The 19,075-nt window shown below is 41.1% G+C and overlaps 2 protein-coding genes and 1 non-coding gene across 4 annotated transcripts; 2 read left to right on the top strand and 1 right to left on the bottom strand.

Annotated features, from left to right (window-relative positions):
* The first annotated feature begins 3,715 nt into the window (after positions 1-3,715).
* LOC113019974 (C-reactive protein-like) lies at positions 3,716-6,308 on the top strand. Its single transcript, XM_026163641.2, has 4 exons — positions 3,716-4,100; positions 4,216-4,282; positions 4,764-4,971; positions 5,326-6,308. The coding sequence occupies exons 2-4, from the start codon at positions 4,231-4,233 to the stop codon at positions 5,729-5,731; spliced, it is 666 nt and encodes a 221-aa protein (XP_026019426.1). The 5' UTR covers positions 3,716-4,100; positions 4,216-4,230; the 3' UTR covers positions 5,732-6,308.
* A 3,095-nt stretch (positions 6,309-9,403) lies between these two features.
* On the top strand, positions 9,404-11,971 carry LOC113019973 (C-reactive protein-like). Of its 2 annotated transcripts, none has more exons than XM_080300722.1 (4): positions 9,404-9,557; positions 9,662-9,737; positions 10,066-10,273; positions 11,163-11,971. In XM_080300722.1, the coding sequence occupies exons 2-4, from the start codon at positions 9,695-9,697 to the stop codon at positions 11,587-11,589; spliced, it is 678 nt and encodes a 225-aa protein (XP_080156848.1). In that variant the 5' UTR covers positions 9,404-9,557; positions 9,662-9,694; the 3' UTR covers positions 11,590-11,971. The 2 variants fall into 2 exon arrangements, with proteins under 2 accessions (XP_080156848.1, XP_080156847.1); XM_080300721.1 differs by having other exon boundaries at positions 9,484-9,557; positions 9,680-9,737.
* Positions 11,972-12,694: 723 nt separating this feature from the next.
* Positions 12,695-12,766, bottom strand: trnat-cgu (transfer RNA threonine (anticodon CGU)). The gene has a single exon. It is a non-coding gene; the product is annotated as a tRNA-Thr (tRNA).
* Positions 12,767-19,075: the final 6,309 nt, after the last annotated feature.

The following is a 19,075-nucleotide window of genomic DNA, read 5'->3' as shown; positions in this document are numbered from 1 at the left end:
AGATAAAATGAAATAACTGTAAAAATTTGAAGGCCTTATATATATATGATAATCTAATGCAATGGAACTAAATGCCAATCATTTCAGTGAAATGATCCAAAAATACATCTGGAAAAATTCAAATCAGCAGCAGCGTCTCTTTGACAGAAACAATGGCCTGGTTACTTCTCTAACACAGACGCCTTTCAACCAGACCATTGTTTCTGTCAAAGAGACGCCGCAGCTCATTTGAAAAAGTCAAATGAGAAACTATTTACAGAAACAATTTAAATGAGAAACATTTGAATTAAAAAACAAACAAACACCAAAACGGAAACAATTCAAACAGCAGCGGTGTCTTTTCTTCAGAAAACATAGAAAACAAACATTGTTTCACTGCAACAAATGGCTTTCAAACATTTTTGAGGTGTGCTGATGAAAATAAGTCTCTCAGGTCTTAAGGTTAGAAATCATCTTAATTTACACAAAATGCCTTTCTGTCATTTGAAATAAATGCTTAAGAAACGAAACACCCGTAGGTAAAGGTATGATGTAAATAACAGTTACCACATTAATCTTTTTTTTTTTTTTTGCCTGTCCCGTTTGGCTCTTTTGCCATCAGAATTGTTGTCTAAAGGCAAAGAAAGATGCCCAACGGATTTACTTTACCAAATTGACCATCCCAGCCTTGCCATAATGGATCATTTGATTCACCTTTTATTGTTTATTTTATTTTCACTTGCTGAATACGGGACAGACTTGACTGGAGGAAAGAAGGGGAGAAAGAAAGAGAAACAGCTGAGAAGAGGGACGGGGGAGAAGGGCAAAAAACAAAAATCAACAGAATGGGCAGGAAAAAAAATGCATATATCGATCACCTGGATCACCTGTTGAGAAAGAAAAAAGAAAACAAGCAGAAGAGAACAAGAGCAACAGAATAAACAACATCACAATGATATATGGGAATTAGGGGTGCAACGATACTCGTATCGATATTGAACCGTTTGATACAGTGCTTTCGGTTCGGTACGCATATGTATCGAACAATACAAAATTTTTAATTTCTTTTATCAACTTTCCTTCTGACGATGCTGTCTGTGTTGAGCGCTCAGTGAATCCGCGCCCGACTACTCTGCCTAGGCTGCACTGTCGAGCGCAGATCCACTGAGCGCTCAACACAGACAGCATAGCCAGAAGGAAGAGCGCAGGGCAAGCTAGCGAGACAGAAGTTAAGCTCTCCTTGCAACATGGCGAATTGAACCTCCCCCACCCTCATTCACATCTGGCGTTTGGAATTATTTTGGTTTTCATGTGATGTATGACCCTGAAGGTAAGCGCGTCATGGACTAAAGTAAAACAGTTGTCGTGTCCAAATTCATGGGCTGCATTCTCCTGAGGCCGCATTTGTAGACCGATTACGTCACAGCGACGCGCCGAAGGCTGTCCAAATTCGTAGACCCCTCCGAATGCAGCCGACAAATGCGTGCTCCTTTTTCCGAATTTGAAGGATGGGTCGGGTGTGTCCTTCGTGGCCCACCATATCCCAGAATTCATAGCGCGGCCCAGCCAAACTCCAGTTTCCGGCTAATGGTGGCCGCTACTAAGTTTTAAAATTACTCTTATTAATATTTCTGGGTCACAAAATAAACTTTTAACATATTTTCAGGCGAGAAAGTAGCTGTGTAAACATCAAATATCTGCTCGGTTTATCAAGATATCGCATCTTTGCTAAAGTGCTTCGACGTTTTCGGAGACGTCTGCTACCCACCAGCTCGATAGCTAGCCGGGAGCTCGAGGGTTACTGATGCGGCCGAGAATGGCACAACTCCCGGCACATCATTTTCAGATCACCGCGGACTTTCGCTGCTCGGGTTAAACGTTGTCAGCCGGTGATCAGCTGTGATCAGCTGATCACGGGGCCGGGGTTAAAAGAGAGACGCCAGACATCATTCTCTTCGTGTCAGGAGCTCCGAAACTCTGCCGACGTCAGTCTCCGCCTGATTCAGCAACCGTGAGTGATTATCCCTTCAATCCTTTTTCTCTTCCCGGCTCCGCTCGCTCTCTGTCGGTAACGACCGTTCCGAAGCCACGCTTCGTGCACTGATCGTTACTAGAATAACTGCGTGCCTGCTCCAAACCCACCGCTAGCCTTCGCCGCGCTTGGGTCTAGCCAACACGCCACACGGGCACGCCGAATTACTGTGTGTAACCCGCCCGGCCGTGACAAACGTAATATATAAGTCACTTAGACAACCTAAAAATGTTATTGTTGGGCTTTTTTCAGTGTTTTGTTTGTTCGTGAGTAAATCGGTTTGGCTGAGATTAAAGTTATTAGATTAGATAAAATAAAACTTTATTAATCCCCAGGGTGGGTTCCTCCTTGGTTTTTACACAGCTGACTAAACGTCAAACAGAAAACTGATTAAACAGAAGTGTGAGATAGCCGGGAGTTTACTCCAGTGTCCTGTTATATTTTAGACAGCAAGGAGCAGACGGCTGAGTTTATTAAACTCCACCGAGACAGCGGTGACGCTAATCAGAAGGCTACCCGATCTTCTGAGGACCCGGCCCACGTAGACCGCGAAGGCCGGGTCCTCAGGAGAATGCAGCCCATGAATTTGGACACGACCAGTATGTTGGATGTGCCACGCAATGCTCAATTACATGGTGGGAGCTAGTGTGTTAGCGCAGTTAGCTCGTTAACGTGTTGGCCGTCTAGCCCCATGCACGGGGCGATCAGGGGTAGCTCGTTAACGGAGATTTGCCGTGTTGTGGCGTTAAGGTCATTTCAACGAGATTAACCTGAAAGCACTAGCGGGAACACAACGAATATGACTGCACATTTACGCTGACATCATCCTAGTGCAAAGACAAAAACAACAAGCATGCATGCTACAAACTTTACCCGAGTCATTTAGACAGCCGTTAGCACATGATTCTCCTTATGGGGACCTGATATGTTTAATATGCTGCTGAGAATATAGCCCAGAAGAAGCGGATAGTATAGCTTTTATTTTGGAAAGAGACATTTCTCTGTAATAAACTCTCTTTTCCAAAGATGAGTGATTCCTCAATCAGATACAGGGCTCGCAAAATCGCTAACCCGACGTCCTGGGGCTAGCGATTTTTCCAGTCGGGCTGCCAAAATCTATCTCTTCCCTGCCCGTCGGGCTATTGTAGGAAGGAAAATATATGTCAATGCTTTTGCATTCTTTCGGAAATGTAGCTGGGTAATTATGTCATTGGCATCGGTGAGCCACTGTCAATATGTGACATATTGAAATCGCGTTTGAATTTGCGCTTGTTTTTTGCTTTCACTTTGCAATCGTGCGAACTGTGTATAGAGAGCGACAGCACTGATCTGTGAGTGATGATAATTTGTGCACCAATTCCTCTGACATCGTCTTATTAATCGTTAGCTTACTATGCAAACATGACAAGTGAAATCTCCCGCAGCTTAAACATGTGAGAGGTTGATCGCGCAGAGAATCGCTGAGCTTATGTGAGTGCGTGTGTAAAAGCAGCAGGATATATATTTTAGTTCTCCATCCATCCATCCATCCATCCATCTTCATCCGCTTTATCCGGAGCCGGGTCGCGGGGGCAGCAGCCTAAGCAAAGAGGCCCAGACCTCCCTCTCCCCAGCCACCTCCTCCAGCTCATCCGGGGGAACACCAAGGCGTTCCCAGGCCAGCCGATCTCCTCCATACCTGACATGAAGCAGGTATGGAGGAGATCAAAACTCCAGACATCCAGAGGCCCTCAGAACCACATTAATCTAAGATGTTATGTAAAATCATTCATGATCGAAGACAAACACTGATCAAATCCAAATTTAATATGTACAAGAAAGAAAAGAAAAATCATCAATGACTCATAATGTGATGCTAAAAAACTTAAAAAAATAATCACAATAAATAATCCACAGAAGTGTTTGTATTTGTTAAGACTTCGTGTAATTTTAGCATCTTCTTCTTCTTCTACCAAAACCAATGAAAACCAGCCAATCAATGACAGCCTGTTATTTGCATCGCAGGACTCTGAAACGGGGAGGATTTCTGGTACTCAGGTTATAAGACTGCCCAGCTGACTGTCTGCATTAGGACCTTTGGAGCATCACAGTATGTATACAGCTTCATTTTACTTTGTAACTTTACATAACTTTCAAAAAAACTCCCACTGATATTCTGTGTATAAATTAAAATCATGTTAACATATGAGTCTCATTTTCTGCAGGTTTGTGGAGACAAAATGAGACCTCTGATTGGCCTTTTCCTCATCGCCGTCTCCATGGCATTGGCTGGTAACGGTTTCTCTGTTCTTTTGTCCATCTCTGTGCAAGTTTGTAATTATGTCATTATTTACTTTTTATTGTTTATCTCATTTTCTATTTTTCTTTATATGTTTTCTTGTCTTGATTAAATCCTTTTATCTGTCATTCATCCTCTCAGTGGCTCAGATGTCAAAATTTTTCATTTTTAAGAGCTCATTAAATTTGTGTGATATCAGTTAAAACAGAACTAACAACAACAAACACATTTATGTACATAAACAGCTCTCGTGGGAGAGTTAAAGACATGGAGTTTGTTGCAGCTGAGTGTTTTGAACCTTTCAAAGGTTACAGGCCAAACCAACTTTATTTATAAAGTGCTCTAAGAACAGCAAGTTCTGACCAAAGTGCTTAACATTACGAAGAGAATGAAAATATGAATTAGTTCATACAATTTAATTACAATTAATTCGTTTACAATTTCATCAACACAAAAGAAAACTCTGCTTCTCAGGGAGTGTTCCCATTAAGACCCTGGTATTCTCCACTGCGACGAGCACCAGTTATGTTGAGATGATCCCTCAAAGGCCGATGAACCTGACTGCGTTCACTCTGTGCATGCGAGTGGCCACGGAGCTCAGCGGCCAGCGAGAGATCATCCTCTTTGCATACCGGACTGGAAGCTACGATGAGCTGAATGTGTGGCGTGAACTGGATGGAAGGTAGGACATCTCAAAGTCAACAGCATCTACACTGTGAGCTTTACAAAAACAATATCAACCAAATTTGATCTTATTGGTCCTGGTGTAAAATTGTTTTGATTCAAATGTAGTAAAATTATGATTTTTCATGAAGCTGCCTGTGTGCAAGACTTTTATGACTAAAGGACGTATGGGTGTTGTGTGTGCAGACTGTCCTTTTACATGGCTGGAGGTGGTGTTTTGTGTGCTTTTGCAGCATTTTTCTTATTGCTGGTGTTTTCTTAAGTTGCAGTCCGTTTGGCCTCTGAGGGCCACTGTAGGGTTTTACATTAAGCTGGCTGTGTGCAGACTTATAATGATTGTTTGTGTGTGCAGACTGTCCTTTTACATGGCTGGAGATCCTGTTTTATTTAAAGTCCCTGAGCTCGCAGCCCTGCAGACCCACCTGTGTGTCACCTGGGATTCCACTTCAGGTTTAGCTGCCCTCTTCCTGGACGGAAAGAGGAGCTTATCTAAAATCTACAGGAAGGGTCACACTGTCAGGGCAGGAGGCAGGGTTATCCTGGGACAAGATCCGGATTCTTTCCTGGGTTCTTTTGATGAGCAGCAGAGTTTTGTTGGTGAGATCTGTGATGTGAACATGTGGGATGTTGTTCTGGCAGATAGCGTGATCCAAGGCATGTTTGCAGGGAAGAGAGAACCAAGAGGAAATGTTTTTGACTGGGAAAGCACAGAGCTGAGAATTAACGGGGACGTCGAGGTCGCCATTCGTGAGCTGTAGCTATAATGCTCACCCACAGGAATAACCCCATTCTGCTGTATGAAATAATGGCTATTAATCAAACTGTGTGTCAATATCACTAACGTTACTTTAAGCTTTTAGAAAACAAATATGTGCTCACATCACCTGTTTTTAATTATATATTAAATACTCAACACAGATTCATATTGTTCTAGATTATTCTTATCACTTACTTGTACTTACTTTTAATCACACTGTCATAGTCCCATTGTTGTATTATGAGAGTTTTTAGAGCTTTTCTGTCAGTTATTTCCATGCATTGAGTTCTTTTAGTTTCCTTCCCCAGTCTCAGTCTAACGTTGCTACATGTGGGTTTGTGTCTAACCGCTGCATTTGTTATTTGTCTTCATTTTTGCTACCCCTCCTGTCGCCTGTGTCTACTTACCCTAATCACCCTTGTATGTGTGCCATCTTCCCCTCACACTTTTGTTTTAACGTCTGTGACGATATCTTGTGTGTTTTCTCTCCATGCACTTGTGGATTTGGTTTCGTAAAAACTTTTACGTTTCCCTTTGTAGACTTGTGCCATCAGCTTATTAAAGATTGTCCTATTAAACCCTGCTGCCTCCTGTGTCTGCATTTCAATCCTCAGCTTTACACTCCATACAGTTGAAATAATATGCAGCTTGTGACATCGGCATATTTTATCACCAGGGGCTTAAAAATTAACAAGACAACACAGTGTCACTGATAATGCTGACTTCCCGGTCTTCAGGCTCATAAGTATCTCTGTTCTGATATGGTGGAGAACTCAAAGCACTCAGTGGCACACAAATAGTATAAAGGTGGTACTGCAGAAGAGTTTAGCTAATGTTTTGTACTACAGAACTGAAAAGAAGTATTTAGACTGTTTAGTTAAGTAAATGCTGTAATTGTACTGTATTTGTAATCATATAAACAGTACATTTGACAATAACTGAAACCAGCAGCACTGGCCAACAATGGGTTGTGAGGTCATTTTTTTCATTAACATGCAAATTGTCATGACCATTGATCAACAAACACTGATTAAAGACCATTGATCATTGGTCATTCATTCCCCAGCTTTTTAGAAGCTGCAGTCAGCTGAGACTGGATGGCCAATGATCAATGGTCTTTATTCAGTGTTTGTTGATCACTTGGATGAGTGACGAAACGTTTCTCCCACTGGGAGACATGAAAAAGGAACCGTAGGCCTAACACTGAACACCGGAAAACTAAGTCTAAGCATACATCACATGGAGAACAGAGTTAGATCTTTACCAAGAACACAGAGGAGGCTCAGAAACCTAAAAACCAGGAACTATAAATGTAATACAAACAGAAAACCATAATTGACAGAACAAAACTTGAACAAAAAGCACAAACACTGCGTGACCCAGGACCGTGACATTTTTCATTATAAAGCAAAAACCCCTCGATGTAATTTTTATTTTAGTGACAGAGCGCAAATATTTCCTTGCAGTTTTAAGTAAAATTTATATGATGTGATGAAACATTTTAAGACAAGTATATCAAGTTGAACTGTAGTAATGCTCTAGCAATATTATGGCATTATTAAACAATGTAAAGTTAGTATTACGTGTAGCTATTTCAGTGTTTATACTTATTAAATACACATGATGTATTTATATGTAACAATATTATAATTCAATAACATTTCTGGATATTTTACTTTTTATGGGTGGGATATTGTGTTATTACATGATAATAGTACTTTTCAGCAATTTTAAACCTGATTAATTTTATTGCAGCAGTGTTTGAATATATAATTATGTAATTTTGTTTTCACACATACCTTCTATTTAACATGAAAAATCCACAGAAATACACCAAACTTTAACTTACCACCTTGTGAAAGTACATCAGTTTTCAGTACTATAATTATGGGAAATTACTGTATGTTTTGGCACTACAACAGCTGGAATATGACAGGTTTTCTTGTTTTTTAAACGTTTTTTTACAGAGTACGTTTGCAACATTAATAACAGTATAGTCTGAGGAGCTTGGAAAGAAAAGCGTCTGGACTTCTTTAAGTTGTTTGAAGACGTTTCACCTTCATCCGAGAAGCTTCTTCAGTTCTAGGGTCAAATGGTGGGGAGTCCCAGAGTTAAGCTCTGTGGGAGTGCCCCCCCCCCGCCCGAGAGGACCCCCTAATGATCAGCTACCTAATCACATGAGCCAAGGTGTGAAAACAGGTGTGGGTCCCAATCAGCCAGAGTTTCAGGTGAGCTCATTGTGAAACCTGGCCCCACCCTATCATGTGATTTCCTGAGGTCAGATGCCCCAGGATGTGAGTGGGCGTTAAGGCGTCTGGGAAGAATCTCAAAACTAGATTATGATGGCAACCAGTTGGTGTCGTAAACCCCCGCCTCTGTTCAAAGATGGTCGCTCACAGTGGCCATAGATGCTTCTTTCACTCCTCTTTCAAACCATCTGTCCTCTCTGTCCAAAATGTGAACATTGGCATCCTTGAAAGAGTGACCTTTGACCTTTAGATGAGGTGGCTCTTCTATGTTGTGCCATGTGTTTATGAACTGATTCTTTGGTTTCTCCAGTGTAGAGGTGTGAGCATTCCTTGCTTCACTGCACAGCATATACAACGTTGTTTAGTTTGTGTTTGGGAGTTTTGACTTTGGGTTTCTCTGATAAACATGAATTGATCTGAGAAACTCAGGATAGTCTTCTCCAAGCACGACATCCCAGCTTTTATTTAGAAACACAAGAATACAAACACTGATGATCAGGAGCAAACAATCCCAAAACTAGTAGACTCGGGGAAATGTGCAACAAGGAAACACAAAACCATGAGGGCAAACACCATAAACAAAAAAGTGTGGAGTTTTAACATAAATCCGAAGTTGAAACCAAAAGGACGTTGTGAAGTCACAAAACGCAGAATGAACCTAAAGATTGACCCAGAACTAAAGCCATGAAATATAACCAAAAGAAACTTGAAAATACAAAACTAAACACCAACAGTACAAAACCACGATCCAAACACTATCAAAAAAATTCCAAACTAGAGAAAACCTAAAAGTCAGAAAAACTCGAAGCCCTCAATCCAGGGACCCTGACAGCAGTCATAATACAGAGTAAAATTACAGATTATAAAGGTGACATTTTGACACACCTTTGCTACAATCACTCCATGTGCTATGGTACATAGATGATTGTAGCATTGTATGCATATTTGTTTCTTCCATATCTCCTGCATGTATACTGATAGGTTTGTTAGAATATAGTAATATAATTCAGGGAACCACATTTTAATCATGCTGCATCAGTCTGAAAAATTCAAATGAGCATCAGTGTCTCATTTACAGGAAGAATTCAAATAAGAAACATTTGAATTGCAAAAAAATACAACAGAAACAATTCAAATGAGCAGCAGTTTCTCTTCTGCAGAAACTATTGTCTGCTTTTCTCTTTGATAGAAATCTTTCTTGGACAATGGTCAGAAGACACGCTCGTGCTCATTTGCAAAATTCAAATAACCATCAGTGCGTTGTGAACAGAAAGAATTCAAATCAGAATTTATTTTTTAAATATTCCCTTTGAAATAAATGGCTAATAAATAAAACACCCACAGGTAAAGGCATGGTTCGCAAAAAACAGTTAGAACTTTAATCTAAATGACCTTTAACTACAGAACTCTGTAACTTTAGCAGCTGCTTCTACCAGTACCAGTGAACACCAAAGCCTGAAACCAGTAAGGAAGTTTAGAGAGCTGCAGAGATGTTATTTGCGTAGCAAGAATCTGAAATGGGGAGAGTTCAGTCACCGCTCAGTCGTCTGTCTGCAGCAGGATCTTTGTAGCAGCTCAGTATGTATACAGCTTCCTTTTATTTTGTAACTTCATATGACTTTTTGATAATCAATGCTGTGTACAAATGTTAGATTGCATTAACACATGAAAATATCTCGAAGGCGTCTGATTTTCTGCAGGTTTGTGAAAATAAAATGAGACCTCCAGTCATCCTTTTCCTCATGACAGCATTGGCCGGTAACTGTATACCTCTCCATGTCGTCCTCTTGTGCACATTTTAAGTTATTTTATTATTTATTTTCTGGTTTTCTTTGTAAACTTAAAATGCATTTATCTGGTATTCAGGCTTTCAGTGGGAGAAAACACAGCATTTAAACAGTGATTTCAGTGACCTTCATTTTAAGAATTCTTTAAATTTGCGTGACACCTCTGTTTTTCCCCTGCCTGTCAACTTAGTTATACCATCTAATTATTTTTATACAGAAAAACACAGTTTTATCACAGTTTCTTTTTTAAACCATTTCAAAGTTTTAGTAATGTTTTTATTTATTTTCCTGCCTCTCAGGGAGTATTCCCATCAAGACCTTGGTTTTCCCCATTGAGTCATGCACCAGTTTTGCTGAGATGATCCCTCAAAGGCCGATGAACCTGACTGCGTTCACTCTGTGCATGCGAGTGGCCACGGAGCTCAGCGGCCAGCGAGCGATCATCCTCTTTGCATACCGGACTGGAAACTACGATGAGCTGAATGTGTGGCGTGAACTGGATGGAAGGTAGGACATCTCAAAGTCAGCATCTACACTGTGAGCTTCCCCCAAAAATAATATCAACCAAATCTGAAAAGTTCCCACTCACATATTTCATGTACACTAACTTTATTCTGTTAATGGAGGCATGCTGGGATAGACTCCAGGCTTTCACGACCCTGATAATGTTCAGCATAAGAGAATGGATTGGTTTCAACAGAATGTGTCAAAATGAAAATTACAGATGGATTTCTCCTGTACTTACAAATCTATGAAGGAAAAACAGCCCACAGTATGACCTCCCATTATGTGGTTTATTAAACATGCTGAAGTTAATGTGGAGCACAGTCGGGGGTCAGGTGGTTTTTACAGTGGCCCTGAGAGGCCAAATGGACAGCAACTTCAGAAAACACCAGCAATAAGAAAAATGCTGCAAAAGCACACAAAACACAACAGAAATAGGAAAAAACAAATCTCCAAAAGCACAAGGGAAGTGTTTCTGGGGAGACAATAACCAGAGGGACCAGTTGCAGCAACCAAAATATGCTAAGCATTGTACTGGGAGACACTTAGAAGAAGTGGAGGATCTATCAGTTTTGTGAGGAAAGAAATGATGAGAGGTAAGTGTGTTAGCCTAACTATTAGTTATTTGAATCATGAGATTAAAACACACTTACCCAGCATGTTTTGGTTTCTACAACTGGTCCGTCGGGTTATTGTCTCCCCAGAAACACTTCCCTTGTGCTTTTGGAGATTTGTTTTTTCCTATTTCTGTTGTGTTTTGTGTGCTTTTGCAGCATTTTTCTTATTGCTGGTGTTTTCTTAAGTTGCAGTCCGTTTGGCCTCTGAGGGCCACTGTAGGGTTTTACATTAAGCTGGCTGTGTGCAGACTTATAATGATTGTTTGTGTGTGCAGACTGTCCTTTTACATGGCTGGAGATCCTGTTTTATTTAAAGTCCCTGAGCTCGGAGCCCTGCAGACCCACCTGTGTGTCACCTGGGATTCCACTTCAGGTTTAGCTGCCCTCTTCCTGGATGGCAAGAGGAGCTTATCCAAAATCTACAGGAAGGGTCACACTGTCAGGGCAGGAGGCAGGGTTATCCTGGGACAAGATCCGGATTTTTATCTGGGTGATTTTGATAAACATCAGAATTTTGTTGGTGAAATCTGTGATGTGAATATGTGGGACGTTGTTCTGGCAGATAGCGTGATACAAGGCATGTTTGCAGGGGAGAGAGAACCAAGAGGAAATGTTTTTGACTGGGAAAGCACAGAGCTGAGAATTAACGGGGACGTAGAGGTCGCCATTCGTGAGCTGTACACTCCTGAAGCTGACGTGTGAGGACTCACAGTGTTTATGATGTTTTTCACACGGGCTGGACCACAGTAGCGTTCACGGTTTGTTTGTTTTTTCTTTTTGAATAGCATGGCCTTAAATAACTCTGTATTTATTTATTTTTTACGTGTATTGACACTTGTTACTTATGTTTTAATTAAAGATTCTGTTCATTTATTTACTGATTGATATGTTTCCCTGATGGCCAATTAACATCAATCAGAGAGCTCATTTTCATTTTACGTTGTGGGACACACAGAGCCCACTTTGAACTTAAGTGTCCAGACCAGTGAAACCACATAATAAATGGGTAAAATTACAAAAAAGTGCAGCTGTTTCATTCCAAGACTGTGTAATGTGTAATCATAAAATATTAATTCACAGAAAATTGTTGTCATTGTTTATTTATTGCTTAATTACTTTCTGAATTTCAGTGGCAGGGAGGAGTCTTTATCAACAGGAGAAGCTGGAAACCAGAATACAAGTAAAAATCTAAAAAGTAAAAAATAAAATTTTATTTATATAGCATCTTTCTAGATAAAAAGATCACAAAGTGCTTCACGAAGGGATGACAGAGTATAAAACAGAGTCTTTGTAAGGCCTGATTCTGGCCCCCGAGCTGTATGTTGGACATCCCATCCAGTAAGAACATACAATCCTTACCAAGCCAGTATTCATAATGAATTCATATATTATATATAATTGCTTACATGCATATTTCCAGGAATTTTTTAAAGTCGGATAGGCAAAAAAGAAGAATGGGAAGACTCTGTTGGGTTGCAATCAAGTTAGACATTAAAAAATATCTTATTGCTTTGCATTGAATTGCTTTTTCATACAGTTTGAGTCATTATCAGTTTTAACTTAAACAAACCCTCTGTAATATACTGTTCGTATTGCTCCCTCTTGTGGTCTTCTGAAGTTTTATAAAACATGAAAAGTTTTGTCCACTTTCGGGCTATGTTTATAGTTTATTTCTTTATAATTTCAATTTCGTGTTGGGGTTTTTTTTTTTTGGTCTGATTTTCTTTTGTAATACTGTTCGACAACTTCAAGGATAGCATTTTGTTTCCCCACCCCAAAAAACACAGTTGGTACATTCCAGTTTAACAGGCACGGACGGGGTTCGAACCCGCGATCTTCGGTTTACGAGACCGACGCCTTACCACTTGGCCACCGCGCCTGGTAATATAAAACCTGCAGTATCTGTCAATTTCAAGGTACAGCGTCAACGTGTGACGTAAGTGCTGAGATTTCATTTGACCGTTTCACTGACGGAGAAGAATCACGATCCCGAACTCCATCCAAAATCTGTTCAGTTTTGGCTTTCTCATCATCAACACGCAAATGCACGTCATATTATAAAAGCCAAGGACGGAAATTCTTTAAAACTGAGATAAAATATCCTGACAACATCATGTATGAAGCCGAGTGTCCCAGTCGAAGGCATTGCTGATAAAGACTGCCTCAGGTTATGGTTTATAGGCTACGTTTTTGGGTCTGTGCGAAGTAAGAAAATTCGTTATGTTTCTGAATGGAGTTTGGCGTTTCTTCACGACCTCACATACGCGATGAAAGGGTGTCTTCAAGGGAAACGCACCCGGAAGCAGATGAAGTGGCTCACGACAGATGGGATTTCACACTTTCCTTTTTAACCGCTAACTGTAGAGTCAGCATGATGATGTGAAAGACTCCTGTACATGTATGGCATGGAGGAAGGGCTGTCTGATCCTCGAGTAATGCTGTGAGTAATGGCGCCTCTTTAAAAGAATCAAAGCTAGCTTTAGCTTGCTGGTAAAGCGATAGCTTGGTAGCTAGCAGGGGAGAAGTTTGTGTGCAAGGTGCATTATTTTCAGTCTGCAGTCCTTGTGAGATTTTACTGACAGGGCCATTATCACGTCTTTGTAGTATTATTTATGTTTTGTGTAATACATCAAAAAATTATGTGTTCAATGGGGCATGGAACAACCTGGAAAACCTGGAAAAGCCATTGGATTACATGATTAATGTTTCGAAAAGAATATTAAAACCAGGAAATTTACTTTGTATTATAGTTAGTTAGCTAAATAAAATGGACAGAGGGAGATTTATATTTGTTAGATCACCAGAGGGGCGGCACGGTGGTTAGCACTGTTGCCGCACAGCAAGAAGGTCCTGAGTTCAATTCCACCATCAGGCCGGGGTCTTTCTGTGTGGAGTTTGCATGTTTTCCCCGTGTTTGCGTGGGTTCTCTCCGGGTCCTCCGGCTTCCTCCCACCGTCCAAAGACATGCAGCTTGTGGGGATAGGTTAATTGGATAATCCAAATTGCCACTAGGTGTGAATGTGTGAATGAATGTGAGTGTGAATGGTTGTCTGTCCCTGTGTGTTGGCCCTGCGACAGACTGGCGACCTGTCCAGGGTGTACCCCGCCTCTCGCCCTATGACAGCTGGGATAGGCTCCAGCGCCCCCCGCGACCCTGAAAAGGATAAGCGGAAGCGAATGGATGGATGGAGATCACCAGATCCCAAATCTGTGTTTAAGGCATTATCCAATTAGCACTGATGCTTCAAATGAGCAAAATTCACTAAATCGTCTTACTCTTTGATTCAGTGTGAGGTGACCTGTGACCGAGCCTAGAAAGTGTTTACTGAGTTTTCCCAGGTGCTCTTGTGTGGCATAGACTTGCATAGGACTGGGACTCTTTGTGCAACGAAAGGTGTCGCCCCCTGGTGTCGTTTAAAAAGAAGGTTTAACAGGTTTAATGCACTTCCACTGGCTTCACTTTTCAAACCTGGAAGCGACAACCATCTCCTACTCTCTCTGTGATGTAATATCTGACCTGAGCTCCAGGAGCACTGAATCACCGAATGTTTTAAATAATCATGTAAACCTGCTTCTAGACCGTGTGTAAAACATCAAAGCCTCTTTTCTTAGCATTTAGGGAATTATTGTGGCTCTAGCCAAATTCCTGTTGGTCATTTCACTCAGTTTAAAAAAAAAAAAAAAACCTTTTAAGGTAAGTTTTTTTTTTCCATCAACAGCCTGGAACTTCTTTGGGTGCTGTGTCATGAATACAAGCCTTCACTGCAGAGGTATTATAAGCAGTAATGATATAGGACATGGTTTTGTTTTCACCTGGATAGTCTGTCTCTGTGTCTTATGGCAAATTATGGGGCTGCAGGAGGTTTTCAGACCTTTGGCATGAATTGCTAAATGTCGGTTTGACTGTTGACAGATCTGGTCAACACAACCGTGCAAAAGACAGTAGCCTTTATTTTGCAGGTGTGTTGTTGAACACACCTGTCGAAATCAGTCAAAGGCGGGTGTGGTACTGACATAATCATGTAACAATAGTGGCTCACAGGTCAGAATATCAACATGTTAATGGTTGTCATGGTTGGTGTGCAGGAGTGGATCTACAGGGGTGGCACGGGGTGACCCCTAAAATAATCTCTTGCCTCTAGTTTTGCATATGAAAATGTTGCTTATTAAAATAAGATAGTATTAACAGTTTGAACATAGCCACAGTTAACATTGAATATAATTTCTAAAACTGAATGTATTACACAGTGTTATTCCCCCTCCACTATTAAAAAATGGTTGTGCCCATAACTCGGACCAGCTTCATTTCTTGTTGTCAGTAGCAACCGATGCCTATGATTGTGCCAGAGCACAATCAACATCACTACGACGTTTTTTTGTGCCACTATTCTGAGCGCACGTAGTAAAAGTTTGAGCGCACGTAAAAAAAAAATTGCAAGTACAAGTGTTGCATTTTGAGGAGAATTTTATTTTGAGTGAAGAAAAGCTCAATTTGAGCGAACAAAATTCATTGCTGCGTGCAAAAAAATTTACTTCAGTGTTTGCTATTATCCATACACACACACACACACACACACATACACACACACACACTCTTTCTGTACACCGTTCTATTTGTGCCACAAAACCAACCAATCACAGACTTGAATGCAAAAAAATCTGATTAGCTGTTTTGGTGTCCAATCAGCTCGCTAGCTACTGTAGCTAAACTGGGGCTGCTATTGTGTGTGTATATGGATAATAGCAAACACTGAAGTACATTTTTTTTGCACGCAGCAAAGAATTTGTTCTCCTCAAAATGCAACACTTGTACTGGCAAATTGTTTTTACGTGCGCTCAATTTTTTAAAATTGTTTTTTACATGCGTTCAGAATAGTGGCACAAAAATGACGCCATACATCACAGGCACGTCAGATCTGAAGAGTGATACACCTCCTGCTCCTTTCGATGTGGAGCAGCAGCTGCTCTACTCTGAGCCCCTCCCGGATGGCCGAACTTCTCACCCTATCTGTAAGGGAGAGGCCAGCCACCCTTCGGAGGAAGCTCATTTCTGCCGCTTGTATCCGCGATCTCGTTCTTTCGGTCACTACCCACAGCTCGTGGCCATAGGTGAGGGTAGGGACGTAGATCGACCGGTAAATTGAGAGCTTCGCTTTTACACTCAGCTCCCTCTTCACCACGACGGACCGGTGCAGCGTCCGCATTACTGCAGCTGCAGCCCCAATCCGTCTGTCGATCTCCGGCTCCCTTCTCCCATCACTCGCGAACAAGACCCCGAGATACTTGAACTCCTCCACTTGGGGCAGGAACTCATCCCCGACCCGGAGTGGGCACTCCACCCTTTTCCGGCTGAGAACCATGGCCTCAGATTTGGAGGTGCTGATCCTCATTCCCGCTGCTTCACACTCGGCTGCGAACCGTTCCAGTGCGAGCTGGAGGCCCTCACCCGATGAAGCCAACAGAACCACATCATCTGCAAAAATCAGAGATGAGATTCTATACATTACATAAAATCAAAATGTTTAAGTATCTTGGCTAAAGAAAATTATTAAGTTATAAACTATATTTATATGAAACATTTGCATACTTACTGCATTTGATGCATTATAACCTTATATAATGCATATTACTGGATGGTGGTGTGACCCCATGACAGAAGAGTTCGTGGACAGCCTGTTCTGATGTTCAGCTGAAACTGGTTTCACCATATATCCCATCGCATCAGGTGAAAGAGCACAAAAAGGCCTCCGATATACGCTATGACGTATAATCTGTGCATGTAGAGGGAAAAGTGTTGCAATAAAACGATTGAAATGTAGTTTTTCAAAATCAGAATAAAGGAAAATTTGGACACAGTGTAACTACAGGAGAAAGCTTTGTCATAAAACGGTGCCATCAGAAGATATCAGAACGCAGGTTCGGTCATCAGAAGTTCAAAGTTTTGTGACTTGTTTAAACGTTAATCAACGTTTTTACAATAGAGACCTTTGAGACGATTTTTATTTGAATGCCGTTCTTTGACCTTTTTTTATTTTTATGAATTGCATAAAAAACATGGGACCAGTCACTACTGGGAATCGTGGCCCGTTATTCCCAGTCGAGCTGCATGTTTTGAAATCATTTCGTAGAGGCTCTCAAAGCTGCAGAATGAGTTATGCATCAAAATTCAGCATAGAAGAAGTCGTGTGCTTCAGTGCTTTGCATTGACCCACTTACATTTAAATCATCAAGTTAAAACTGTCTGAAACATGAACCTGTATTATAATAATAATAATTATTATTATTATCTATTATTTATTGAATGCAGAAATGTTTTATAATGTTAAATCTTATTATAATATTATTATTTTATTTCTCCATGAGTCCATATTGATAACATAGTGTGCATCGTGTTTCAGCAGTGCTGCATCTTTCTTTTATACCGTCATTGATATGAAACCAGGGCTTCCTGCACTAACACGTGTGATATGCTGATCAGAACAAACTCATATGGTGTTTTTGGGGTTTTTGTATTTAAAAATTTCATCTTGTATCTGAATTATTTACGTGTTGTTCCCATGTTCCAGTCTGTAACAGAGTCTGATCTACAGCTGAGCCTCCATCCTCCTGCTTAGCCATGCCGTTGGTGGTGGATGCTGTGTGGGCGCTGTGGAGCATCACAGCCGGCGTCTACGACTACTTCCACACCAGTGCCATGGAGGAGAGGATCCACACACTGGAGAACGTCCTCTCCATCCACCAGTTTGTGATTGCAGGCCTGTCAGCAGGCCTCATTCTGCTCATGACCTACATACTGTTGAGAAAACACTAAAACCGTCCTCACCCGAAGGACAAGCGCCCACTATAGGTCGTTTACCTGAAGGATGGCATGTTTGGTGACAGTCAGGATGTCCCAGATGAAGTCGGGAGGACTGATGGGCTCCTAAGTCTGACCAACAAAGCTCCACCGGGACATGCTTTCTAAAACCTGGTGCACTTTGGGTAGTGGCTGCTTGGTTGGTTTGTCTGTTTGCTGCTTTGTTTAAATGTTAAATTATTCTGCTAAAAGAAACATAACAGCTTCTCAAGGCGAATTTGCACTCTGTTTTCCTAAACATGAAGGACTTCATTGTTTAGGAAAACCACCTGAGATGGCGTCAAGAACTCAAACACCTCCTCAGAGTGTAACGAAGGAGTTAAAATGAAGTTATTGTCGGTTTTAAAAGGGAAGAAGCCCAGAATGACTGTGATCACTGCTTCATTTTTAACACTGTTGTTGAAAAATCACACCATAATTAACTCGATCAGTTCTTCTTTTGTGCTTCCAAATGAATCATGTTATTTGTTAAGACAAATAATCTGAGATGCATCAAAATTGCCCGTTAATCTTTACATCTTCTAGCTCCATCTTCATGACTTATAAATGGTGGCAATGTCTGAATGAGACACGTGATATTGTGGACTAATTAGGGGCCCGTTCTCACTGATCCGAGCCAGAATTACACGTGTGAGACCTCAGGTGCACCACTCAGTTTAGGAGATGGTGTCAGTGGTTTGTTCAGTTTCTCGTGTCAGAATACTTTTTTGTAGATGATTTGAACCCTCGGACCGTTACAGGGAGTCTATGGTCAAAATCAGCTACGGAAAGCACACAGGAAGAGAAGGAAACCAAGTCTTTCGCTAAAATGTCAACAGTGAGGGGATTACCCATCACTAATAAGGTTGTGACAGTGAAGTGGACTTATTCTGCTTATGCAAATAGCTTTGCATGATTCACAGCTCAACATACGCTTTGATCCAACCCTGAAGTTCATCTTCTGTCTAAAATGAGATGTTTTAGCCCCTCCCCCTTTAATCCAATACAACTTTATTTAACCCAACTTTCTTTTTGGTCTCAGTCACACAAACCGGCCACCAACCACCTGGCAACCTCCAGACGCTGGGGAAAAATGTCTATTTCCTGAATTCATTGGGTTGCCTTAGGTTGATGGCTGTTGTCAGTTGAAATCAGTTGCAAAGAAACCCTGTCGAGATGCTTTGGTCACTAGCTGCAGACTAAAAGCACAACTTTTAGTTTGGAGGCATCGGTCTCTGTTACTGGTTTCTGTTTCATTGTTTCACTAACCAAAGTAAATGTGGACGGAGGAACAGTAACATCAGCCTGGGTTTTGACTTTCATTGACTTTATGCAGTGTTTAATTTTTAAATT

The sequence above is a fragment of the Astatotilapia calliptera genome, chromosome 4 (genome assembly GCF_964374335.1).
Source record: "Astatotilapia calliptera chromosome 4, fAstCal68.1, whole genome shotgun sequence".
NCBI lineage: Eukaryota > Metazoa > Chordata > Actinopteri > Cichliformes > Cichlidae > Astatotilapia > Astatotilapia calliptera.
This window is presented reverse-complemented; position numbering and strand designations above follow the sequence as displayed.

Coding starts and splice junctions, on each gene's coding strand:
- LOC113019974 (XM_026163641.2), top strand. CDS start 4,231: ATGAGACCTCTGATTGGCCTTTTCCTCATCGCCGTCTCCATGGCATTG. Junction 4,283..4,763: donor CGTCTCCATGGCATTGGCTG/GTAACGGTTTCT, acceptor TCTGCTTCTCAG/GGAGTGTTCCCATTAAGACC. Junction 4,972..5,325: donor TGGCGTGAACTGGATGGAAG/GTAGGACATCTC, acceptor TTGTGTGTGCAG/ACTGTCCTTTTACATGGCTG.
- LOC113019973 (XM_080300722.1), top strand. CDS start 9,695: ATGAGACCTCCAGTCATCCTTTTCCTCATGACAGCATTGGCCG. Junction 9,738..10,065: donor CCTCATGACAGCATTGGCCG/GTAACTGTATAC, acceptor CCTGCCTCTCAG/GGAGTATTCCCATCAAGACC. Junction 10,274..11,162: donor TGGCGTGAACTGGATGGAAG/GTAGGACATCTC, acceptor TTGTGTGTGCAG/ACTGTCCTTTTACATGGCTG.